Genomic DNA, 27,620 nt, shown 5'->3' with positions numbered 1-27,620 from the left:
CTTATTTTATCTTAATCTAATCTATACTAAAGATTAAAATATTTTCCTTTTTAAGAGAACTCTCCTCAGAGCTAATGGAGGCATGATTTATACACACCACCCCCGCTGTGCCTACCTCTTACTCTGCAGACTAGTCAGTTAATTCAACAACACTTCCTGAGAGGATATCTACGAGGTTGGACAAACAGTGATGTATCAAACACAGCATAACTCTACCGTGCATCTTATTAAACATACAGTATTTATGGAAGCCATGTGTAATATAATAACTCTCCCGGTAGCAATCAGCAGCAAATCCTTATGTCAATTACTCACTAACTAACGCTGCGGAGGGTGGAACTCCTGCAAAGTTATGAGAGACAGCAAGTCCTATTATTATTCCTTTCACTTCCGTGCCTGCCTGCCTGCCTGCCTGCCTGCCTGCCTGCCTGCCAGTTTCACAAACGTAATCTTTGGTGCTTACTCACTGGATATATCAGGAATTACACTCAAAGTGATGATGCAGTAAAACCTCCCCTCATGTCTTTTTTTCCATTTGAATACTTGGACAGCCCTTTATCGTCCCATGACACACACCTTTGTGTCTGTGTCTGTGTCTGAGAGGGTGCGGTGTTTCACCCCCAGGCAGTGGACTTTGAAATGCTGAGTACACCCCGCTGTGGAGCGAGCTGTGACTGCTATCCAATGACATGCTTGTCTGCTCCGTTCAGATCACTTCCTACGCCGGCTCCTCTCATCGGGTATGAAGTAGCCTTGGCTCCTTTCAGATTTGAAGAGGCTCCAAAAACATGTCAGCTTTACTGCTCTCTCTAGGTTCCCTCTCGCTTGTTGTCTATATTAGGTTGTATTAGGGCGATTAAAAATAAGTCCCCCTCATAATAAAGCTGCTGGGATGATGACAGTGATGAAATTTGGAATGTGACTGAGATGACTAAATGCTTGTTCAGAGAATAATCAGCTTCCAGATGTCCAGGCACAACCTGGTCTTACAGAAAATATTTTTTAAAAGGTGCTTTATAGATATTTTCATATTAACAATAATGCAAATGCGTGTGTGTAATGTGAAAGTTGTCGCTCACAGTTATAACTCAAACTTGCAGTTTCTCTCAGTTCAATTGAGCCTGTTAGCATCTTTCAGCTCGTTGTTTAGCTTGTTAGTGACAAGCTAGTGAGCTGAAGCATTTAGCTGCTAAAAAGACAGACATTTCCCTTTAGGATTTGGTGAAGAGCCAAACAAAAATTTGAAGAGTGAGATTATTAGGCAAACATTTTCAGGTGGACACAAGTACACCTCTAAATGAATGCTAATGCTCATCCAAACCAGCTGGATGTGTAGCGCTGTTTTGCTAGCTTGTTAAGCATATATTTGCTCTACTCTATGAGGTGATAACTTCTCAGTGTTGTGTTTACAGCGTGTTTTTACCACAGCCAGACAGCCAAACATTATTTCAATGTAAGTTTATTGCAAAGAGTACATCAATACTTACAAAAGATACAATACAAAAGACCCCTAAATCCACATTATTATTCCTTTTGTTAGTGCTGCATTACATCAACAATCTTTGTTCTGTATTGATTGTTCTATACAGTAAGTTTACTCGTAAACAGAATATACAATCTAGTTGTTTTTTTCATTTAAAAAAGAGAGATAAACAAATAATTGTTGTAAACTGAAATGCTGTAGGTTAACACTGCTAAATATTCCAGTCATAAAAAATGTACAAAATACAAACAGACACACAAAAAAATGGATTTTCACTTCATCGATCCCATTCATTAAATAAATATGTACAAACAACTTTGACTACATTTAAACACTGCTTCCTCACAATAAGTGTAGTTTGTTCAGTTAGAAGGAACTCTCCATCTTTATGATGTCCTGGACTTTTCCACTGGAGTCGGGCTTGATGGACAGAACCAGCTCCATCTCATGGCCGGGGGTGGGGACGGGGATTTTGTTAATCTTGGCAAAGCTCTGGCTGATGTCGATAAATGTCTTATTTTTGGTTTCAGGGAGCACAAAGTAAAGGTAGATGGATCCCAAGATGCAGACCACCACAAACACCAGGAAGGCGAAGGACTGCAGCTTCTCCTGCACAAAGAGAAAACACAGAGGCAGGAATTAGATCAAATCCAATCTGAGTCAACATAGAGCTTGCAATTTCTGGAACAACTCTGAAAAAGGAATGAACTGACAACAGACAATTTAATTCAATTAATCCAGACTTTCCTATTTTAGAGTTTAAAGCATTTGATGATTACTGCTCTCCCCCTCCACAGAGACAAATCCTGCGTTTTTTTTCAGCCATCCTAAACTCCCGCCAACTCCGGAGAGACGTCGTCTGTGGCATCTGTTTTGTCATCTGTGTGTGTTACGCTGGAAACAACGTTACATTCCCCTGATTTTCCTCTCAAATGGACCCACAGGCTTGTGTATGAGGGGATGCACCTGAGAACATGCCCACCTCAGATTTTTTTTAACATATATGTGTTTATGTGTCAGAAAATGTTGAGGTACCCAAAGTATGTAAAGTCACCTTGTCGAGTGTGTTATGCCAATAATGGAGATTAGAGACAGATTTAAAAATACACACTGACTGATTACCCAGAGGGGGATTTAGGGATGGCGATAGGGTTTGTGTGTGTGCGTATTTGAGTGTGTGTGAGAGAGAGAGAAAATTGATTGACCCTTCCTAGTGTGTCACTGAGCTATAATACTGTGCTCATTAGGGGACAGGACCCACACGCAGACCTAGAAATGTAGTGTCCACACAACCATGACCTCATTGAAGAACTACTTAATGCTTTGATTTGAGCTGTTATATCACCCCTGCTGTTAGTCTCTGACACTGTTTTCCTCTGTTGAGTGCATTTCATAATAGCATTATAAAAAACAGAGCATCATGCAAAGGGACTGACCCACTTTCACTTCCGACTCCGTGATGTAATGCTAATCTGCAAAGTTAGAAAGTTCCCAAGATATCCCTACCTTTCTCTCCCAGATGACATTTCAGATGAGTCAGAACACAAACAGGACATTTCTGCACTCAAACCGTCTTTTATTAATTGATTTTTCCAGCCCCGGTGGACTGAGAAGAATGAGACAGCCCCATCTTTAACACAGAGATAAGCCTTTGATCTGCTGTGGTGACTCAGCTGGATTCAGTTTGGTGCACACACACCAACAATTAGGCATCCACACAAAGACTCATCAGTGACTGCAGACAAAGACAAACATAGAAGTATGAGTGTTTTTTTTTTAACTGATAACACATAAAAAGAGGTGATAGCACTTGCAATGATGTGGAAAGGGCCGAACAGTGAAAAAATGGATGGAATAAGACAAATAAAGGATGACAAAGGATGGAACAGAACCGGGCAGGATGGGACAGGATGAAATAGGGCAGGGGCAGAGTGTTCTGTACAACATGGCAAAGTCTGGGACAGAGCAATGTGAATCAGGACAGGAAAGGACAGGATGGGACAGTGTAAGACTGGAGGGCACAGAACAATACGGGACAGCAAAGAGTAGTAAGTACTGGATATAGAACCAAACAGGTTGGATCAGGCCAGGAATGCGACAGGATAAAATAAGGCAGGAGAGGACTGCCCCGGACAGAGTGGCACAGGTGGAGACACAGCAAAGAAAGTCAGGACTGTCTAGGACAGGACAAGACAGGATAGTACAGGACTATGCAGGCTAGGCCAGGAAATGAAGGGACTACACAGGCCAGTACAAGAACACTCTTCTAGACTAAAATGGCACAATCTAGGACAGAGTAATGGGTGTCAAGATTGCTAGGACAGGACGTGATAGGATAGTACAGGACAGTGCAAGCTAGGCCATCCATCCATCCATCCCGCTTATCCTGTTCGAGGCAAGATCCAAGAGGATACAGGACAGGCCAGTACAGGATGGCACACAACAGGACAATGCGGGAAAGAAGAAGACAGAACAGTTGTAGGATGGGACAGCCCACAAGACAACAAGTGTACGGACAGGCCGGGGCGGGACAGAATGTAAAGGGATAGGAAAAAACAATGCAAACAGAGCCAGACAGGACAGGCCACAAAAGGACAGAAGAGACGGGATTGGACAGGACAAGATAGGGCAGGATAGGGCACAACAGTACAAGTCTGTAAGGGATGGAACAGGAGCAGATGGCAAAGGACAGTGCAAAACAGGAAATGATAAGATTGTAACAAATGAAAGGGTAATGAATAAGGAAAGGGAAGGGGAAAAGAGAAACACTCACTGTGGACATAAATCTAAAGGAGACATACAAAAAAGTCCAGGTCCAGAGACTGCTCATTGCTGGGTAATATACTGTCACGGTGACTGGTTTTTGGGGCAATACTGAGTCATCATCAGTGTAAGGGATGTACACTGTGGGCTGTGGGCTGTGCGGCGGGGGATTATTTGCATGTGTGGGGGCTTCTATAGATTGTGTTGCATCTTCCCTATGGGAGGCACACTCAAGATCAGACTCTGCAATGCATGAAAGACTGAGCCGTACGTACACTGCAAATGTCAACACGGGGCTGTTTATGGATTTTATGGATTAACATATGTCAGTGCTTTCACATCCTGCTTCGATGACAATGGAAATCATTCAGCATCACAGCTATGGATCAAAGCTGTTATTCTGACTCATTAGCAGCACATACAAATGCACACAACGTCGAAGTACACCAATGAATGCGACTGAGTGTGATGGATCATTAATCTCACAGATGTCATAGACGAATAGAGGCTGATTTTTACCACCCCAGTTTATAAATAAATCATCTATATGTCAAAGTGGCAGGAAAAGTTAATCGAATGCTAAATAATGATCATACACAACGATCAGTACATTACGCCAGAAAGTCATTGCTGTCATGTGGAAAACACATATTTAAAATATTTGATTAGTTAATAAATAGTTAATAGTTAATAAAATGTGCCTCTTTTGGTGCTTTTTAAAAATGGGTTTAACTATTTTATTTGAGCCAGTGAAGTCAGAATTCTTGACCTTCTCAACTGTAGTTGAACTGCAGAAGGTATTTAGTAACCAATCAGAAGATCTTTCCCTGCAGCTGTTCAATTGTTACGTATATGGCCTTGTTCATTTTTCAGAGCACTTAAAGGATCGTCGATTAAATTGGCTGAAATAATTGACATTGCAAGGCCTTTCTAAGATCGTTAATCGTGTGATCTAAATGGGGGCTCCCAAACAGCTACTACACATGTTGAGATTGTAACATCGATCAACATTTGCACTAAAGAGAGACAACTCCTCTAAAGGTCATTCTTTCCAAGGAGAAAAAGCAAAAGCGATCCCACATGCATTTCCCAGTGAAGTGGTTTTAAGCAGTCGTACGTGATCGTACTATGAGTTAGATAAATGTGTAATGCTTCAATGTTAATTTTCTTTTTTGATTCCTGCCTGCATTATTGAGTTGACTGAAGGCTTATGCAACATATTTGTAGCTCCTTGTAAAATCAGTCAGTAGTAATTTCCTCTTGAATGTTCACTGCTGTCATCTTTATTTTCATTGTCTGTTCTAGCTTCGAGGAATCTTTCAGGACAGTTACGTTTTAAAGAAAATGTAGCTTTGCCAGTGTTCTTTCTTCTTTTTGTGATTCATAGATTGTACACAACACTCCTCCTTTTTTTATTATTCCAAGCCTTTGTTCCACGTGTAGGTTTGTGCCCACGGAATGAAACAAAGAACTACCAGGACCTAAAGAAAAGAACTTTAAACAATGCGCTCAGTGCAGCAAAGTAAAACGGACTGCAGTCAGTGTCAGTCAGAGTCAGCTGAAAATGAACTGATAGTGCATGATATTCAACGCGGTGCTATGACATCAAAATGTGCCTCGGCGGTGGTTAAATGAGGTGAGCTGCTGCACTGCTGTTCAATACCCCCTGATGAAATTCTCATGGGGAAAATGTAAGACTGTCTGTGCTAATAAACTATGCTATATTGTAGATATAAGAAATGCAGCAATGGTTCACTTTGAACAAAAAAAAGATCTATCAATTGAACCGTTTTAATTAATCCTTTTACAGTGAATGGTGGGGTTTTGATTCATATTTTATATCCTTTAATTTTGTTACATAAATTGATAATTAGTCCTTTTGAGACAGTGTGCTGCTCTTATAAAAAGTGACACTGGGATTTCCTTCAAACCTGGAGCACTGAAATGATGCACTGGATTGAATTCAAGATCATGGGTCCCATCTCACATTGGACGCATAAAGGCACCCAGTGCAGCACAACTGTACTTGCTAACAGTTTTTATTGCGATACACATCTGTTTGCTCATGGGCCTCATTGGTTTTAAATGAGGTGTGATCAGGCGCATTGTTGGCACAATGCTATCCTGAGGAAGAACGATTGCGCCATAGACCAAGAGCAATTATAGATTATGTGTTATGTTATATATACTCGAAAGTTAAGTAAACTTTTTGTAATCGCTGCCACCATCCACAAGGAAAGGGAGCCGGGGTCCAAATAAAGGAACAATTACAACTGTTATTTAAAGGGGCTATATGTAAGATCTTAGATAAATTCATCAATCGAATATCATTTTTTATTGCTAATGTGTGAAGGGACAGTAGAGGAAATAAATTGAGACCTTCCTCAACTTCCTTCATTGCCCCTAACAGCCTGTGGGCTGATTTTTATGTAAAACACTTAGGATGGTTTTTCCACGAAACAAGAGGATGTGACGTATCTGCGCTCGCGAGTACCTCTGCCGATGGCTCATTCTCTGCCACTACAGACAACAGTGTGCAACACGAGACAACGCAAGCTGTGAAATGGAGACGGATAATGCCAACAAACGGCCGGCACCCACAACAACACCAACACAAAGTACACACAAGAATTTAAAAAAAAAAAAAGTTTTATCTAGTAAAGCCCGTCTAGTCAACATCGCCAGGCCATGCAAATCATGGAGACTGAAACTGACCCACAACTGTATTTATTCCTACGCGTTGTAAGCTTGTTGTTAACTCTGTAACACATATTGTTGGATGCAGCATTTTTTTCTCTCACAGCACAAGTGCTTCATCCCAGCTCTCTCCGGCCACCCTGCCCTGCCCGGCTCATGTTCGCTGATGCCTGTGATGATTTGCTGGTTCGCCGGCATAATTTGCCATTTGGTTACGAAGCACAGTGCCGGAGTCATGCTGTGTATTTATGTTAGAGCTAGTTGGCTTACCTTAGCATGCTTGCTAACCTTATGACAACCAAAATACTATCTGAGTGTGTATGTCAGTGTTATCAGTCTAGCTTGACAAATAACTTCGCCAGCTAACATGATACTAACTTAGGTATTATGACAAACAGTGTTGATTTTAGACAACATGATAAACACAATCTCATTAGTGAAAAGTAAACAGTGAGTTCTGAGATTAAGCATGTTAAGTTTCGTGTGTCTTCTACAAAAACCCTGGATTCACGTTCATGCGTGCGAGTTGCCGTGCGAGCGTGTACAAGAAGGCTGACTGCAGTTCCCTCAACGGCCGACCGAAAGTTACATATAGCACCTTTATTGAAGCGCAACAACAGATGCTAACTTTTTAGCCTTCCTTCTCTTTTGGAAAAATTAAAGAAGTTTTTTTTTTTTTTCTTAGATCTGAGCCCGAACTCGTGTCACTCAGTTTACCGTCAAACTATCCTGCTATGAGAGCAGCCTTACTCCTTTGAAGAATTGCTTGGGGTAGGCATAGTGTGGTTTAGCATGTGAGAGAGAGTGAGCAGCAGGGTGACCATGAATGAAATGGCAGGGAGAAAGGACTGTAGTAAAGATGTCGATCAGGCAGTAGTCTCACATGGAGTGGCTGTGGCTCAGTGGTAGAATCGGTCGTCTTTCAATCGGAAGGTTGGAGGATTGATCCCCAGCTCCCTCAGTCTACATGTCAAAGTGTCCTTAGGCAAGACACTGAGCCCCAAACTGCTTCCGGTGTCATACCCAACTGGTATGAATGTGATAACTGATTGACATGTAGTGTAAAAGCAGCTTTGAGTGGTTGCAAAGACTAGAAAAGCACTATATGTCCATTTACCACAAAACATTATATTTCTGGAGCCGCCTGTAGTTGGTGCCAGGGGTGTTGTTAGCAGTAGCATGACTCGCTCTGGAAGGTGATTTAACACCCTTGGAAGGTGATAGGTGGTTGCCTTGTTAGTATCAGAACTTCTGAATAGTCAAGGACATTTCAAGGTGTATCTTGAAAGTCAAATAACCACAAATAGATGAAAAAGGACAAAAAAAAGACACAAAACAACCACAAAATTCCACCAGAAGTTACAGATTGAGGCTATTAACTATTTTTTAGACCTCAAATTCCAACTTCTCTAAACATGCCGCTGCAGAGGCTCCGTGACCACTCATCAGTCGACTGTCAGGGCACTAAGGGGATGTGACAGTGCATTGGTTTGTTGGCTGTGGTCAGAGATGGTTTCAGGTGCCAGTCAGACACTAGTGAGTCATCGCCGTGATCTGGATGCTGAGGAGTAAGTGGGCCCAACAAAACTAACACTGCAATATTTGTGGCATGGCCGGCTAAAAATAACCCTCTGTCGCATTCTGTCTTTCACACTTGTCCGCTCCTTCCTCGCCCTTGGCCAGCCTTATCTCCCGCGCTCTTCTCTTGGCCTCTCTAAATCCATTTCTACAAGTCTCCTGTGGCATCACTACCTATTTGCTGTATGCCTCTAATATCTATCTAATAACTTATTCAGCTCCACTTCTACTTATCCTTCCGCAGACTGACATCAATTGCCACCAATCTTATTGTGCATCCATCACACTGAAGGAGCCATGTAGTTTCTATTTATCATCATGCTACATCTCTCCTCTCTGTCTTCATATCTGTCTATCCATGGCACTGTGAGACAGACATGCTTATTTGTATGTGTGTATGGATCTTGTTAGAATTTTTGTATGTTATCTGTGATAAACACAGAGAGTCTCGTCAATTTTATAATCTCTGTTCTAGATGCAATACCAACAATGAATTACAGATTTGGCAGCAAATCAACACCAAGCATAAAAATATGATGCAAAGTTGTATGTGCATCATCATGAAGCAAATAGGGATAAAAAACAAGAATAAAAGGTGATGAAGTGTTTTTTGTGTCATCAACTGAATGCACGTCGTATAGTGCTACAAAAGGACGCTTCAAGTTCGCATATACAGTATAATGTATGCAGCTGAGAATCTATACAGCTCATAGAACACATAATCAGGAAGTCAAAGGGCGGTGTGGTTTGTTGCCAAATTAATATAAAACTCTGAACAGAACATCCTCCGGAAGCACGGCATGCAGCCAAAGGGGAGCAATTGCAAGCTAATGTGAGCTCAACCAGCTAACGCTAGCTTGTCACTTCTGATATCCTTGCAGATTTGGCACCTTCCTAAAAACACAGCAAGCCCTCTCTGATCATTAAAATTATGTCCCTATGTGGAGGAAATGAAATTATTTGCAAACAAAATTGATTCCTTTAATGCCTCTCTTAAAAAATATGAAATGCGATCCAGCTCCAATCAGTCATTAGGGAATGAGGTGTCAGTGGAGGCAGACCATTGTGAGATGTATAATTAGTGTCCTGTGGAGCTGCCGACACTCTCCAGATGAGGTTGTATGTGGATCTGGCACCTTCCTGACAACACAGCGAGCCCCTCTGATCATTTCAACCAAGGAACACCTTATTAGATAGATCATAGGACTACCTAGATTACATGACATTGTCATGTTTAGAACATGTTTGAAAAGGTTTGAAATTAGATTCAGTAAAACTGTTTTTCTACTCCCAGCAACATATGTTGTACCTGGAAATAATTTCAGTGTTAGTAGGGCACAAAGGGCAAATAAAGAAAAGTTAATGAGAACAAAAACAAGAGAAACTAAAATCACTTTCATGAATTTCAGACACTAACTTAAAACTGGGGCTTCATAGTGGCTCCAAATACTTAAATATTCATGAAGATAAATGACAATGGAGATATTCCACAATAAATCACCATCTATTGTTAAATAATGGACATAAAATTACTACTTGAACAATGAAAAACAATGTTTTATGCTAAATTGGTATACCACAGCTTTATTCAATACTGCATAATTCCTGTCCACTTGAGGATGTGGTGTGTTTATGGGATGTAATTAAGTGAACTTGTGGCTGGTTTAAAGTCTTATTCTAAATGTGTTAACAGAAGCTGAGTTGTTTACACGGCATGTGGTCTTCATCTGCTCTTGAATTGGTACTTGTCCACTGCTATAGCCTCTGCAGTTGGCAGATATGTGAATCACGAGCAGAAATTCATAGACAAACAATACAGGTTGTGTTTATCTCTGAACGCTTAGGCTTTAGAAACAGCACAAGCATCTTTTCCTCTTGTGAAAATTGGGGAGTTAAGCCATCACATTCAGGAAACCTGTAATCATTGTGAGTGAAAGCACTTTTATGTGTTACTCTTGGTGATCTGATCTGTCCTCGTGGCTTTTTTGGTCTTTAAATCAATAAACCTAAAGTAAAAGAAAACAAGCACTGATCCCGCTGACATCCACCTCTAAAAAAAAAGAAAACACTAACTGATCGTTGTATATGCCCTTTTAAGCTCTTTGCCTGACACAGATGACACACTGGTGCAGCTGACTGAAAGGACAAAATTAGGTTTATCTGCAGGGGCTGCAGAGAAAACAGGCGGAAAACATTTGACAGAAGGTCAACCAAACGTCACTACAATGTCCAGCATGCCGCAAGCACTTTCACTCTGGTGTCAAACTTCTGCATCGACTATGTCAAACTATTTCTGTTTCTCTCTATGGACACGTCCTTCAGGTTACAGTGACAGAAACCTTGCTTTTGTGTGTGTATGTGTACTTGCATACCTATCTAACAGTGGACTTCGACATTTTAACACAACAATGTAACATTCACCATCAGGGGACTACCCGGATTACCCGATTTCTGTTTCTCTCTAGGAATATGTCCTTCAGGTTACAGCCCAGAAACCTTGCTTTTTGTGTGTATGTGTGTACTTGCGTACCTATCTAACAGTGGACTACGACATTGTAACACTTTCGCCCACAGGGGACGAACCAGCCAACAGGGGACATTTTTTGCTTTTGTGTCTTTTGCATGAAATCAAATAAAAAAAGTATTTAAGCTCTAAGGGAAACCCTCATATGCCCTTTCCTCAACTTTATGACACTATTAAGTGTTCTGCTTATCTTGACCCTGTCTTAATACGTATCTACAGCTTGAGTACACCTAATGGAATAGATGTGGCTTAAGTGTTTTTATGTGTATTATTAGCTAAAGCAGTAGGAGTTTGCCATTTAAATGACCCAAACTGGAATATAAAAAACTGTGTGCACCTGTGCATGAACAAAAAAAGACATGCTTTCTGTTTAATAAAGCCGTGCTGTAATGGTTATACTGTAGGTTTACTGTCATTTAAGGTAATTTGCAGCACAGTACAGTACAGCACAGTGGCATGTTAATGAATTTTGGAGCACCTGCTCTTGCTTTACAGAACCTAACAAGGTTATATCTGAAACATCCTGTGCTCATGTCCTTTGTGCTTATCCTCAGCAGACTGTGACTGTAACTGAATCCTGCTTGCAGTCATCCTGATGAATGCCTCAGGCTGAATGCCGGCATGCTACTGCATCGACTAGAGGTCATTCCTGATTTACAAAGCTCAGGCATGCACATTGTTTCTGCAATGAGGAATGTTTGAAAATTCAATACAAGACGTAAGTTGCGGATATGGTACATAAAGGTCTCCGGATTAAACTAATTCCTAGCATTATGAATCATTTTTAGAGATGTATGCAAAATTATTATGTAATGAAGCATATTAGGCTTTATGTAACATCACACTCTATTATCCTGTGTGAGCATGTTATTAAGCAGGCAAGGGCAGCACCAACATATACCCTTCATTCGTTATACAATAGATTCTATAATGTCTTAGTATAAAATGCAGGAAATTAGATGCAATTACTCTGAGCACTTAAACAGATACGTACTGTATGTAAACTAACAAGCATTAATTAGCCTGACTCTCAGAGCTTTGAAGCAGTAACATAATGTTTTTCCAGTGCAGTCCTTGTTTTAGGGGGGATTTTCTGGAGAAAAAAAAGTTAAGTTCCCAAGATTTAAATTTCAATACAGCAAAAGAGGTAAATGTGCCTTATGTATTTCCTTCAGTCATAAATGTAATGATATGAGGAGATGTCCTTCCCCCTGTGGACTGTTTTGTTGTGTTGTGTAAAACAGCTGTTATGTGATATGTTAAGAGAATCTCTCCTCAATAAAATTTTGATGAAAGCCTGAAGCACTCGACAACACTAGTTAACACCAGTTATTTCTATGATCAGTAAAAAACAGTATGCAAACAACTTTGAATAAAAAGCCCTTGGCTCTTTCAGTTAATGAAGGCTGAAATGGAAAAGTGAAGGAGTTCTTGAATAGTTTGAGAAAACTGAAGGTTTAAACTTCAGCATACACGACAATATTATTTAACTTTCAAACTCACAAAGATGAGATGTCACATGTCATTAGGATGTGATGAGGGACAAGCGGTACATTGTCTCCGAGGGCAAAGTTCTGCCTCTATAAAAAGCAGAGCTAACGTATGTATGTCCTCTGCACAGAAGGCGACTATAACAGACAGAATGACTTTTGATTCTACGAAATATAAAACTGAACATGTAAAAGTCATATCCACTGTGAGTTGGACAGGCCACATATTGTGTTAGTTAAGGGTATAATAAGTAAGATTGTCCTAGAAAAATAAAATACAGACTTTTACAAATATAATTTAATGTAAAACATGGCGAAAGAGCGATGCAGAGTTGGCCTTCTTTTTAGTGGACAGGTAGGTACCTCAAACCGGGTAGGACAAGCTAACCGGTGATTAGCATGCTAGCGCAAAGGTAACTGCCCATGCTGTCGGTGTTAGCTCGGCGCGGTGGGCGTGTTCTCGCACGAGAGAGTGAGAGTGAGCTTCTGGTGAAGAAGAGCCCAGGAGGAGGGGCCAAGTTTGAATGTGTTGTGACAAAATACAAGGAAAAATCCTACTTATTATACCTTTAATGCATTATTTTAGAGTGGAATATGCCTGAACAGTTAAATGGATGTTTAAATGAAAAGGTTAGTTCATTTTTTTGAAAAAATTGTAAAGTTAGAAAAGAAAATTGATGCTCTCCTGTCTGTTCATAAGAGTAAATTAATAGCCTTAACTTAGTATACATAAAATCAGTCTAAACAGTGCAAGTTTTGGTTTTGGGGGACACGGAAAATAGTTCTTTAAAGCCACTGCAATCAATATTTTTATTTTAACTATGGATCACACAATTATATCTTTGTAAAGGGGATCACTTACAGTGATGAATCTGGAGAGAATTTAATATCAGTGTTATGGAGTATTTTTGGTATTTTTAAATTTTGTAATTTTATGTATCCTTACCGATCACACCACTGTATTTTTGGCAGTAGCAAGAAGCCTTTTTTAAGTAAAAATTCCCTGCAAAACAAACAATGCTGCCTGCTCAGACCAAAGTCGGACAAAAAAAAAAATCACAAATACAGTGTATGTAGAGGCAGATATTTCCTTCTGGAGATGGTGGAGACCAAAAGCTGAGCTAAAAAAAGAGTGAATATTTGACTTATGTATGTTTATTTAACTCAGCATTGCACTATTGTCTCTTTTGTGTTTTTTTTTATTATTAATGTATATATATATTAAGACTTTCAAATATATATTTGTATACATAGGTATGTATACAGTTGTTTTTTTGTGTTACCTTTGTCTAACTTGTGCTTGTTTTTAAGCGTAGTACGTCAATTTGTGTGTCTGTACATTGAGTGCAATGTAAAACAGGAGTCAAATTCCTTGTATGTTCCCACATACTTGGCCAGTAAAACTGATTCTGATTGATGTTTTGTGTGAAAAATGTTAAAATGCAAAGTTTGCTAACAAGCTAAGAAATTTCAACTTAAAGATGCTAATATGTCAGTGTTGTTTCTGATGCCCCCAAGTGGGCAAAAAAAATCTGCTCAACTTTTACACAAGCAAAATGTTTTAGGAAACCAATGCATATACATGGTCTAAGGTGGCACAGAGAGGAAAAAGCCTTAATATAAACATAAACATGCAGCTTATCTCTTAATGTTGATTTATAACACACACACAACTAATTTATTTGTGACCTTGGGAGACAAATCTGTGAGACAAGGCTAAGATTAAGACACGGACAGACACGGGCTATACTGACGTTTGCTTGAACATTTAAATGGTCAAAGGAACACCAGGTGAAGCTACATCTACTCAGTGAATCAGATCTAAGTTCTTCAGATGGATATGCGAGTGAACTACAGAGGAACAGAAAGGAGGGGGACATGAAGCTTTGAGAAAAAGGAGACATAACAGGAGCAAAGAACTGGTGCACAAATACTTTGGCTTAGATGTTACCATGAAGAAATAAAAAGTGACATACTGTTCCATAAAAACTTTTCTTTAGTAGCCTCACTGTATAAAAACATATAGCTGAAGTATAGTATAGTTCAAGGTAGGCATAAAAGTGTCACATTTAGACTATAAACTGAAGATCCGTCTGATGTCGCTGTCAGAGGATTGTCTTTACCGGTAAATGGCCCCTATCCATTGTCGAATGCTTGAGATTAATATAAAGACTTGACATGCAGAGATGAGAAGATTAATGAAGTGTTAAAGTTCATTGCAACTCATGTGATCCAACTCTGTGCAGTTAGGATAAAGGATGTATTCATTTAGGGCGCCTGCTGGGACAAGACAGACTGCTGCTAAACACCACAGAGAGAGGGAAAGGAAGCAGGAGACAGACAGTAAATAAGAGGCAATGGTAAACGTTGTTTTTCCAACAAAACAAATTTCTCTGTCTCTCCTCATCAGGCCCTATTAAAAAAAAGGAAATGCACACAATCAGGCTCATTTTCTGCTCGTTCTCACTGCAGAGCAGATAAGTCCTCCAGGCTGTTTTTGCAATCAACTCATTCGCACAAAGTCAAATCTTCTATCCCTCTTCACTCCAGTTCATTTATATTAAGTCACTAAAGTGAGCAATTGTTTTAGTTTCTCTCATGAAGCAGTTCTAAAGTAGTCTAGTGCCTCAATAGGTTTTGGGAAAATGGTTGTATTAACAAAGTAAATCAGCAGCATGTACCAGTCTGTGGAAATACATTATGTATAATTAGAAACATGGCATTCATTTAGGCAACTATATTAAAATGCAGAATCCTTTTATGTGTGATACTGAATGTAGTTTAGCTGTGTTCCACTAAGGCTTAGCATTAATTACAAGCAATAATTCATAATACAGCTTACAAGTGTAGGATGTACCTTCAGGGTACAGTGTTGGTAAATAGACTTGAACCAACCAGTACTATGTTTTTCTCAGTTCTTATGTGCTACCAAAACTTAATGGACTAGCAAAAACCAAACCATCAAAATTAACCAACCAAATGATTAATCATATCCTCGACTTTATTGTGTAATTTGGAAATAGGACAAGTCAAGAAATGCATCTTTTCTTCATTTATAACTGCAGCATCTGAGAACAGGCTAGTTAATCTCTATTAACAGTTTCTACATAAAAATGTAGCCCATGTGGAGAGCAAAAGCAGGCAGAACGTAATCCACGGTGACGACATCCTGGCTCCCATCAGCATCGTCTGCTGATGATTTATCTTCTTATTAATTTCTGTAAACACACATCTGCAGCAAGTTCAGCCAACAATCTGTTCTAGATCTAAAATTCAACTTGAGATAAATTCCCTTGCTGCTGTGTCACAAATGCCGTTCAGCTTTTAGATTTCCCGTCTTTCTCGAATGCATCAGAAATGATCGATCCGACGTCCGTTCAACAAACAAGCACTTTAAAAGTAGTTTTCTTCTCCTCTTGAGGACAGACCTGAGAAAGCTTCATTTTTACTTTTTACAAATCCATCATGATGTTGAAATTTCAGCAAAGGTCAGACCTGTTTAATCTTAGTAAGTCACAAGAAAAACGGTTAATGTTTCGGGTTCATACGGCAGTAATTAGCCAGAGTGCAGCCTCTGTGTAACTTATATTTACAGTGAAACTGAAGCTCACCAGAAACAGATGAACGGGGGATTTAATGAACCCAGAAATGACGGCCTTTATTTTTGCAGACATACGTGTAGGGTCAATTTCGCTTCACTTTTGATCTGAACACATGGTCGCTTCTCAAGCTGCTAACTGGACTCGCACAGGTTGGAAGGTTTGTATTGTCCTCAGAGGTCAAAACACATAATGTTCATACAATATTGTTTTGATTAATAATTCCCATAATCTATTGGTAAGGGTTAGCTTTTTGGGCTACACAGGTCTGTATCAATCCTGTGAGCATGTGTGTGTAAACTGTAACTATATTTTGTTAGTATAAGATGACAATGTACGGCTTTTACAGCTGTGCTCTTTAGAGAGGTGTTACTTCTACTCCACCCAACCTATCATGACCATAATTAATCCATATAGACCCATTTCTTTACATGTTCTTCTTCCAATCATACTATAAAGAATGAGACATGTACATAATAAATCTGTGGAGTTGGTTTTATTGCACTTGCACACTGATGTACGTTCTGCTGTGTTTACCTGCGCTGCTCCCTATAGGTACCTATATTAACAGCTGTTTGTCCTTCTATCTAAAATTCTTGTTCCCCATAGTGCGCTGTGCCTACAGTAGGAAGCGTTAAACATTATGTATTATGTATATAAACATGCATTGCAGGAGGCTAAACGGTAAGTTGAGGGAAGGGATGCAGTCCTATTAAAAAGTCCTCCCGAGTTATTAATGGAAATGAAATCGCTCCTCAGGAGGTGTTTGTCAATTAGGAATAATGGTGAGCAATTTCACCTCAGCAGGCTGAAGTGTTTCTCATTCTGCTACTCAAAGATTGTGAAACAAATGGAAGCAATTCAAAGACTTGGCACCTCCCGGGGAAATACAGCTCCTCTGCGCTCATTTGGCTTGCACTTTCTCTGCCATAAATCCAGACACCTGGTTAAACGGTGGAACACTGAAGTCTGCCAGACGGCTGCAAAACCAGTCAGTTTTTTCAGAATTGAATGCTGCACCTTTCTGTCTTTGTGGGGCGGTATGCAAGAAGAGTTGGTGTGTCCTTCAGAGTTGTTTTTTTAAGATGCATATCTGATACCTGGTATCAGATATGCAGTCTGATGCTGTTATCACTGCATCAGACACCCAAATGAGCTTCTTGGGATATTAAAACTCTGTTTACTGCAGGTTACAGTACACAATATCCCCCTGTGACAAGTACAACCCAGAATATGGTTATAATGATAGAAAGTGACGAGTAAAAAAAAAGGAGAAAACACAAATGAGCTGCTTGCTATGCACCAGAGGGCCTCTAAGTAATTTAAAAGGCAAACAATGACACTAGTGGTGACGTGTTTAGCCTACAAATTGCATTTTTCCTGTTCGACTTTCACACAGATTGCAGATTATTTTTTATCTGACTGTAAAATATTTATTCAAACAATCAGATTTAACATTTCCCCGAACATAAAATGAAAAATAATGAGTCTAGACATCACTCTGGTAGCTTTTATCACCCTCCCTGCAGAGCTGGCACACAGGTTAAGAGTGTCACTGCACACAACTCAACTCCCAGGAGCCACACATGCAGAGGCAGACCTCCCGTCCCGGGCGAGTCCTCTGAACCTGCAGGCTGTCAGCCAGGTTTGGCAGAGATAATATACCTGCAGGCCACTGTGGATAGCTTTTCGTCACAAATGAACACTCAGTGTCCACACTGCTGCACGTCTCCCCTCTCAGCCTGACACCCCCCCCAACACAGCCAGAGGGACACAGTTTGTATTCAAGGCACACAGTGGAATTTAACATTCCTCTATCAATAGTAACCCCTCTGGGCTCGGCTTGAGATGGGCTAAATCAGGAAGCTGCTGGTCTACCCAACAGCATGATGGAAACAAGAGACACTTGGTGCACAAAGTGGAACATGTTCATAATTTGTGTAACTGCAGGCAAATTATGATTCTGATTTGGTGTTTTTTCCTACAGGAGCAGATCAAAGTCTGTCTGGCAGCATCACTGGTCTGTCATGGGGTTCTAGTAGTTCACACCATGGAGTGTATAAAAAGATGGACAACGTGACAGCTTCCCAAAAGTGAAGCCAAAACATCTCAAACACCTCCTGCGGACTGGTTGCAATGTAGGTCATAAAGCCCGCCTCCTCTAACGTAATGATTGACAGCTCTGCTGACAAATACGGCTCCTGCAGACGATCTGTTCCCCCAGGGTAGCAGAGAAGGGGAGGAAATGCAAAAGGATACGTAACTAAAATAATAACTACAAGACAAGAAGCTGTTCTGAGGGATCTTTGCCATTTTGTCCTTAGGTTTAATGTTTGTTTTGGGTAGCGGAATGGGTGAGTTGTCAATGCCATGGCTCCAACAGCCAATCTCTTCTGCACAGACATGTACCTGCCAACACTCCCGATTTGGGCGGAAGTCTCCCTCAGTTTAACCCACTCTCCCGCTTTACTCCCAATTTGTAATTTCTCCCGCTTACCTCCCTCTTTCACATTGATACCAAACGTGTTTTCCTCAACCTCATAAGTGGGATATGTGTCATAAGACCTGGCAACCCGACTGGAGTCAGTGGCAACCATGCGCAAACCACTCTACCTGGCTTGCGTATGCGTCACTCCTCACTGCGCGGCTTGCTACCTGTCTACCTAACATCATCAGCTTAAGATGGCAGCGCTTGCCATGGGGGGTATTTAAGCTTTACGTTTGTACAACAAGTTTGTAAGTGGAGAAGCCTCGTCTATCTCTATATATAGTCAACTGGTACACACTGGGGGTCTGCACCCTCTGCTTTGCTCCCCGATGTAGAAGGTAGCATCACGGACCCATATTCTCGGACACATTGCATATTCCCTGGTCTTAATGTTGGACAGCCTAACTCAAAATTCTTTCCATGAAGTGCAAAAAAAAAAAGTCTTAAGGATGGCTCTTGTCCTGTTGTTGGCCTTGGTAGCAAACTGGCAGACTCTCTCAGTCTGCCAGTTTGCCACAGAGCTGCTTCTGTGCCCGTGTCGATGACCATCTCTGCATGTCAATAAAGCTGATGGTAATAGCCACTCTCTGTTGAAGAGGAGTGCAAATTAAATGTCAGGGGTCCAGTGTGTTTGCTTTACTCTCACTGATCATGAGTCTTTTACTTGTTGTTGCCTCTCCTGATGGTTTTGGTGAGGATGCTGGATTGGCTGCAGGTGTTCCAGGTGATCAGATCTTATTCTACACAGAGCACTGCCACATCACAGGCCTTGTTAAGGAGGGTGACATTTCAGGAAATTTCACTCCTCAGACTCAGAGCAGATTCCTTGGGGGTACTAAATCTCTTTGGGGTCATCTGTCTGGATTGTAATGTGGACTTGGAGTCGCTGCGCTATGGGAGCTGTCCCTACCTCCAGACACTGGATTAACTAAGGAATAGAAGAGTTTCAACAAAGGCAGCAGATTACTTTGTATTTCAAGTGTGTCACGTTCTACTCTAGTGACACTCTACAGGCTTTGAACACATCTACAATACTGATCAAGATAATACCTTACCGTCATTCTTACACACTGATGCACTACATATGTTGTTGAAAGACAGGTTTGTGCCATTTAAAGTAGTAATTAGAATTAGGATTGATAAGAGAAGGTGCTTTTTGGCACCTGTTCGGCTGATTGTTTGGCTGATGTACCTTATAACAATAAGGCTGTATACAAATACTGATCAGCCATAACATTCTGACCACCTGCCTGATATCGTGTAGGTCCCCCTTTTGCCACCTATACAGCCCTGACTCGTCAAGGCATGGACTCCACTAGACCTCTGAAGGTGTGCTGAGGTATCCGGCACCAATGCGCTAGCAGCGAATCCTTTAAGTCCTGTAAGTTGCGAGGTGGGGCCTGCATGGATCAGACTTGTTTGTCCAGCACATCCCAGCACATCCCACAGATCCTCGATTGGATTGAGATCTGGGGAATTTGGAGGCCAAGTCAACTCCTTGAACTCGTGTTCCTCAAACCATTCCTGAACCATAGTTGCAGTGTGGCAGGGCGCATTATCCTGCTGAAAGAGGCCACTGCCATTAGGGAATACTGTAACAATGTTTAGGTAGGTGGCACTTGTCAAAGTAACATCCACATGAATGGCAGGACCAAAGGTTTCCCAGCAGAACATTGCCCAAAGCATCACACTGCCTCTGCCGGCTCGCCTTGTTCCCATAGTGAGTCCTGCTGCCATGTTTTCCCGGGTAAGAGACGCACATGCCCCTGGCCATCCTCATGATGTAAAAGAAAACGTCAGACCAGGCCTCCTTCTTCCATTTCTCTGTGGTCCAGCTCTGATACTCACGTGCCCTTTGGCGGTGGACAGGGGTCAGCATTGGCACCCTGAAGGGTCCAATACGCAACAAACTGCAATGTTTGTGTGTTCTGACACCTCTCTATCAGACCCAGCATCAATTTTTTCAGCAGTTTGAGCTACAGTAGCTTATCTGTTGGATCGGACCACACGTGCCAACCTTCACTCCCCAAGTACATCAATGAGCCTTGGCTGGCCATGACCCTGTCGCTGGTTCACCTGTTTTCCTTCCTTTGACCGCTTTAGGTAGGTAATGACCTCTGCAGACTGGGAGCTGCAGTCTTGGAGATGCTCTGACCCAGTCATCTAGCATCACAATTTGGACCTTGTAATAGTCGTTCACATCCTTACGCTTGCCCAGTTTTCCTGCTTCCAACACATCAACTTCAAGGACAAAATGTTCACTCGCGGCCTAACATATCCCACCCACTGACAGGTGCCATTGTAAAACAATAATCAATTCACTCAATCTGTCAGTGGTGTATATATGTTCACCATCTCTAGAAGTCCATAATTGGGCCACAAATAATTGTATAATAATAACATGCCATCATCCAAATCTTACTTCGCTGCCCTCTTACTCTCTTACCCTCTACACTCCCTCCTCCACACAACCTGAAGAGCTGATGTTGGAAAGTTCACTCATTCACTTCTCTCCACACACAGCACAGAGACTGAAGTGTAGGATTGTCATGATGGCTCATCATGAACAGGTGCAGAGCTGACGAGAAGTCTCGGAGCTATGAAACACATCGCTGACACATTGCATTGTGGGATTGTTAGACAGTAGTGTACATGCAAAAGGGAACTCTTTTTATTGGGTAGGATTTTTTTGAGAGCACTATGTAGAGCATAAATTTCACACTGAGAATTTGTTCATTAAATAATATAGTGGACAGTATATAGTTATACATGTTGTGGTGACTGCATTATTGCAATGCTGTACTACAGAAAAGCCCAACATTGGAGTGCAAGCCACAACCACAACCAACATGTGGACATGTATTTGTTTTTAATGGGGCCTTGCTGTTCTTGCATTGTACTTCAGAGAGTGTTTCCTGCATTCTAAATAAATCGTGATGAAAACAAGAGTTAAGACTGTAATTTTCCGAGCCAACTGTCTGGTCTCCTCCAGAGCTGCAGAGTTTTAGTCTTTATGAGGGAAACAATGGCAGCTGCTCTCGTCCAAACACCATATGTAAGTGTATCAGTTCGGGAACATTTCAAATATCCACCAAACAACAAGTTAAAGCCAGCCGATTTATGTGAGGAAATATGCAGAGAGGCCTCTGTGAAAGTAGGAAAATACATCTAGTTTGAGGGCTCATCCAGCTGTCGAAGCACCGATACGTACACAGTGCACTAAATGATAATCCGGGAGTGTGAAAAACATTGAGGAACTAAAGTCTAAAAGCTAAAGCCTTGTGGGCACCGCATTAGAGCCAACCCAACGCTTCAAACACTAATACACAACACATCCATCAAGTGGTCGTAAAAGGTACCAAGCAATTTTCTCTGACTTCACCAACATCCTCTTCTGGAGTGTACAAACACAATGTACTCCAAGGACGGGTGCTTCACCGAGGAGATAGCAAAGTGAAAAACAGTAAAGTTAAAAGGTAACAAAAGAAAGAGCAAGTTAGAGTGGAGGAACGAGAAATAATAAACCTTAAAGGCAAAGAGAGAGGCAGACGTACAGAGGGGGAAAAGAGGGGCGGTAAAATGAGACGAGGCAGTGATGTGGAGCCACCTGCAGCAGCAGTCAGGTTGGAGGAGTTGAAAGGGGACCCCGCGGATTCCAGAAAAAGCTTTTTTACTTTCAGACACTAATAGGCTCCCCAGTCTGAGAGTGCTGTATTTAATTATTTCTCCTCTTTTTTAGGAAAACCAATTTATCCTCTTCTAAGAGATAAAAAAGGGTCAAAGGCTGTTTAAAAGTATGTTTTTCAGGCCTTTTCGAGAAGCTGAAAACATCGAGGTTAAATCTACAAGATGTCCTGACACCTCCTATCGATTATTTTACTGCCTTCTTTTCAAGCAACCAACAGCTACCGCGGTTATGAGAGCTCCTATATCTAATGCTTTATATTCAGCATTCCTGTCATGTCTCACGTTCCGTCCGTAACACCACGCTTACAAGGCAGAGCAGGGAGAGCGGCATGTCAAGCAGCACAACAGCCGTGGTCAGGGTCCACACTGGATCTGTTCAGCCACAGAGCTGCTGGGAACTGATTGTGGCATTCTGACAGAACTCACAGGCAAAACAAAACTGCATTTAATCTACATGAAAACAGACGTGAAGCCTAATATGACATGTCTGTCACAGTTACGCGTCTGAAGTGAAAGTAAAGCAGACAGCTGAACTGAAGGAGTAAATAGATGAATGAAAACACCTCTGAAACACGGCTGATGGAGGGAAGTGATTCAGCGCTAAACTTTCATAAAACTCAATAACTCACAGAGAAACATTTTAAGAAGAATCTTCAAAAGTTGAAGCAGTAGAAGTAAAAAACATGTTGACGTTTCTCCCCCCAGGGCCAAGCTCTAAAAACACCTACATTTCTCATGATCCAACTCTATTCAACAGCATCTTATATCAGGCTCCCTATCCTCCCTAATGAATGTTCACTTCTTTCAAACTCCACTTTCCAAATTTGTTGAACAATCACAAAAAGTATTCACTGCTCGGGGAAAAGTCTGGTACTGTTCTGAAAAGAGTGGAACGTGAATTGAAAGTATCAAATACATTAAATGGTTAAATGGCTTGATAATAACCAATGAGTGTATATAAAGATGGACGACATGTCTCCAACTCCTCCTGTGTACAAAAGTGAAGCCAAAATATCCTCCGCGTCAGGCGCTGCTGTCTCGCGCATTTTGAGCCTTAGAGATCGGCTGGTTGAGCTGCTGTATTGATGTGCCTCCCTGTCCTCTAACAAAAACACACATTTAATTTACAGATTAAACGGCAAGGATCCCACATGTTGTTGTATTTAACAGCAGAACAGCTTCTTGTGTTGGTCTGAAGCAGATGTTCACAGATATGTAAACTTCAATGACTGTAGTGATTGTTTTAGTTACATCTCCTCTCGCCGTTCGTCCTCCACTCTGCTAATCGGGAACAGATCGGCTGCAGGAGCCGTATTTGTCAACAGAGCTGTCAATCATCATTTTGACAGCATCAATAATTAAAACTAAACTTGTCAGAAAAATTAACACTTGGACATAAATCAGCATGATAAGAACAAACATGAAACAGCACAAGAAACCATATTTGAGAAACATTATTTGGCGTGTATTTTTAATTTCATAGTTTGCCATCTGTTAACATGGAGGAGGCGGGCTTTATGACCTACACTGCAGCCAGGCAGCAGGGGGCGCTCGAAATGTTTTGGCTCCACTTTTAGGGAGCTGTCATGTCGTCCATCTTTTTATACAGTCTATGATAGTAAAAACTTATCATTAAATAAATCAAAACAAATTTTTGGCAAAGTGAGAGAAAGTATGAAGTTTGGAGAATAGGTAGTTTTCAAAAAACATTGGCAGAGATGTACCTATCAATAAAACCAAGGTAGTTAAAAACTTACTGGTCTCTTGTTGAGTTTTCAGAGAGTAATTTTAGTTTTCCTTCTTTAATCCCTCAACGTAATTTAGATATAAAGTCTATGTGTTTTTAGTGGGTAGGGAATCGTTAATACAGACGGAAAAAAACTATTACAACTACAACTTTCCTACTCATGACTCATAACATAATGTGTAAAATGGGTGTGGTGCCCCTAAACAGCATGTTTCAACGCCGTTAGCTTTTAATTAGGAGGTGAAAATCACACACATTAACATGGGAATAAAAACTGCGCCTTATAATCCTTGTTGACTAAACCTTTCACGGCCTCGCTGCTGTTCCTCGCTGCTCCTGCAGGGAGGTTGTGATCACACTGACTTATAGAATAACGGTTTTTATTTCCTTGTCTCGTATAGTCAGGTCAGGTCTGACCTTTAAAGCTCTCTGCACCCGAGCTGAGAGGAGCAGAACAGCGTGAAGAAAGCTGCCTCGCAAAAAGTCAATAGTTCAGGTTTTCCATTATCATCTCCCCTAATTCCATCTCAGTGTGATTCAGCGGAGAACGCCTGTAACAACCAGCTAGGCCTGTTATTCTGCTTACTAAAAAAAAAGGTACAAAAACAGTGCAAGTTGAGTCAGGGACACTTTGATTATTAGGCTGAAGCATTATTTTGAAAAGCTTGTAAATTAGGAAAGATCAGTGACCCTGCAGGGCAACATCAGACCTGCATGTAGTTAGTATATGCTATGTGACAGGACTACAAACATTAAATAACAGGTCTGTAGACTAATGAGAGTCCAGAGAGCTGGTGGGGGAAAAGCAGCACAAACACTGGAGAACATGTTGTGTCAGGCAGCCACAGCAAGTATTAATGAGCGTCTGACAACTTCAATAGACTGAAGTGACAAACGTCTGCGGATGTCGTACTGAGTGCGTAAATCTTAAAAATAAGAGCCACTTTGTTTGAAGCATCTCTGCTGACGCTGTAACCCTGAACTGACTGAGCTCAGGAACAAAGCCCTCACGTAAACATGTTTCAGATGATGTAACTCACTTGAATGAATGGGAACAGGAGGCCCACAGCGAAGTTGGACAGCCAGTTTACGGTGCCGGCGATCATGAAGGCGGCAGGTCGATAGGACTGCTCAAACAGCTCCCCGGTCAGGACAAAGGGGATGCCACCTGACAGAGAAACAGAAAAGACTATTAGATACAACAAACAACCGGCAGCAAATAACAGACACCAACAGGCTTTGCTCTGAGCGTCATTCTGTGCTTACAAACCACACAAAGAGAGAAAAGATGTATTCTGTTGAATAATTAAAATAAGGGATACTATCTTTGCTTTGGGTTTTCTTGCAGTCTCGCCAGATTATATAAGACATTTTTTCCCATGAGCATCAGTGCATGGCCTGTCACTATAACGCCATATAACGTCCTTCTATTCAGCTCCCACCACACTTAATCCCTTTATCAGTAAAGGCTCATATTACCGTTTTAAGGCCACTTTGAAGATACAATCAGCAATTTATATGACTGAATTGAAATCCTCCGTATGTCCATATGAGTCTGACTTTTAAATGAAACACTTTTTAAACTTCTTTTGACCAAAAATATATATGTGTACTTTTCTCCTGAAAAAAAAACAAAACCCAAATGCACAAAAATATTTTAGTTGCCGCAAGCATCAGGATGAAAGGCCAGCTGATAATTTCAGAGTGGAAAATTAAAAGTAGTAAATGTTAAAAATATTGTTCAGTTTGTGAATAAAGCCTGAACATTACAACCACTTTAACTTGGTTTCCTGTTGTTTCCAGTCAGGACTTCCTCTGGCTTATCCCCGAGTTCAATGTGCAGCCAACATGTCCAAACCTCCGAGAGCAGATGTTGACATTTGGATGCTTTGGCGAGAGATGACGTCAAACTAGGAGACGGGAGATTGAAAGACTTGACCCACTGAGCTTAAATGTAAAAGAGGGTAATTCATCCTGACAGATAACGGCACACTCAGTAGAGAAGACTGGGGAACAATCGGAAACACTTCAGTCTCTCTGTTGAGGAGGAAAGCTAAAGCAGAAATGCTGCTGCTGGAGAATTAGGCTTGTTTAGAGGTTAAAGAAAATGCTTCATCTTCCCTCCTAGATTTGCATTATTTTTTAAACAAAACAATAGTGATATATCCGTCAAGTTGTGTCCCATTTTCCTTTCATTCATATTGTCATTTCCTGTTTTATTTTGAAACTCACCCTGTGTCTCCTGCCTCAGGTGTCAACCCTGCCCTAATTAGACCCACCTGCGTCTCGTTTCCCCTTAATTACCTGTGTACATACACCCTGTATGTCTTCCCACTCATTGCCGGTTCGTTGTGTGTTCCTTTGTGTTGCTTCTTTACAGCATTTTTCCTAGTAAGTGATTTTGTGTGTGACTGTAGCCTGATTTTTTGACCTTGTCTTTTTACCTGCCCCTTTTGGATTACTATCTCTGATAACCTTTTGCTTTTACCTGCCTTGAGCGAATCATGCATTTTTCATCTGATATTCCATTGGTTGTCAGATAGAAACTTTTGGAACTGAGTTCAATGGTTGATATCAACGTTTCTGTCATTAGAGAGACATTGAACAAGTCTCTGAAATAAACAAGTTCATTACCCTTAAACTTTAAGTTCCTCAGTGCAGGGAAAAGAACATTTTTAAGATATTCTATGCAACAAAGCAAAGTCCATAAATTCATCTAAATCTAACAGCTCACCGTTTAGTCTCAAAGCAACAGTGAAGCATGAGCTATACTTGCTTTTAACTACACGTTCGCGTGCGCATACGCATGATGGCTGCAGGCGTTCCCTGTGCCTGTTTGCAGCGTCTGAGCACATCCTCAAAAATGAATGTACGCATACACATGATGCAGTATGCACATGAACGGTAGGGGCAGTGTAGAGGCAGAGGGGGTGTGACAGGGTCAACACAGCAGCAGAAGGTTCTGAAGACAATCTGATAAAACAAGTCCCCAATACCCCCATCTGTACGATGTGTCATTGCCACTGCACAGCGACAAACATGCATGTCAAAATATCTGGGGACAGATAAGTTCCACTTTAGAAGTCGACGTGGAAACGTGCAAAACTAAATGAAAACAAGTCGGGGACTTTTATGTGTGTGCAGGGAGGAAAATGTTGGACAAACAGAGTAGGGACGGTGCAGACGGTGTGTTCTGTCCACCGAACACAAAAGCTGTCACTTTTTCTGCCGTGAATACAGCAACACACGTAGTGCATAGACAAGTATGTGAACATTTACGTTCATGAGGGAGCCTGTGGGGTACGCGAACGCAAGGTTAAACAGCAAGTATATCTCCGGCCTTTGGCAGAGTTGTTGAAAGGAAAGTGGAGGGAAGTTGTTTTTGAAGTCAGTTTTTAGATTTGCAGAGATTTTAGCCTTCAGCTCAGTGATTGTGATTACAGCTGTGAATTAATCAATGAATGCGCTTTTCTTGCAACAAATGATTCAACACATAGTTTGTGCCAGCGTTTCAAGCATGAGAGCGTCCTGCCAATCAAAGAACTGGTTCTATATTGCCTAACA

At 41.1% G+C, this 27,620-nt stretch overlaps 1 protein-coding gene across 1 annotated transcript in view; it reads right to left on the bottom strand.

Annotated features, from left to right (window-relative positions):
* Window positions 1-1,849: 1,849 nt before the first annotated feature.
* Window positions 1,850-27,620, bottom strand: part of slc2a9l2 (solute carrier family 2 member 9, like 2) — a 113,140-nt gene continuing 87,369 nt past the window's right edge. The window contains exons 11-12 of the mRNA XM_069678237.1: window positions 25,097-25,224; window positions 1,850-2,092 (exon numbers count right to left, since the gene is read on the bottom strand). Of these exons, the coding sequence (XP_069534338.1) occupies window positions 1,850-2,092; window positions 25,097-25,224 (371 nt within the window). The remainder of the gene's footprint in view (window positions 2,093-25,096; window positions 25,225-27,620) is intronic.

Source organism: Semicossyphus pulcher, unplaced genomic scaffold, assembly GCF_022749685.1.
Source record: "Semicossyphus pulcher isolate SPU_LCO1_2020_fin unplaced genomic scaffold, fSemPul1.0.p SCAF_3, whole genome shotgun sequence".
Taxonomy (NCBI): domain Eukaryota; kingdom Metazoa; phylum Chordata; class Actinopteri; order Labriformes; family Labridae; genus Semicossyphus; species Semicossyphus pulcher.
Note: the sequence above shows the minus strand (reverse complement) of the source record. Positions and strands in the feature narration are given on the sequence as shown.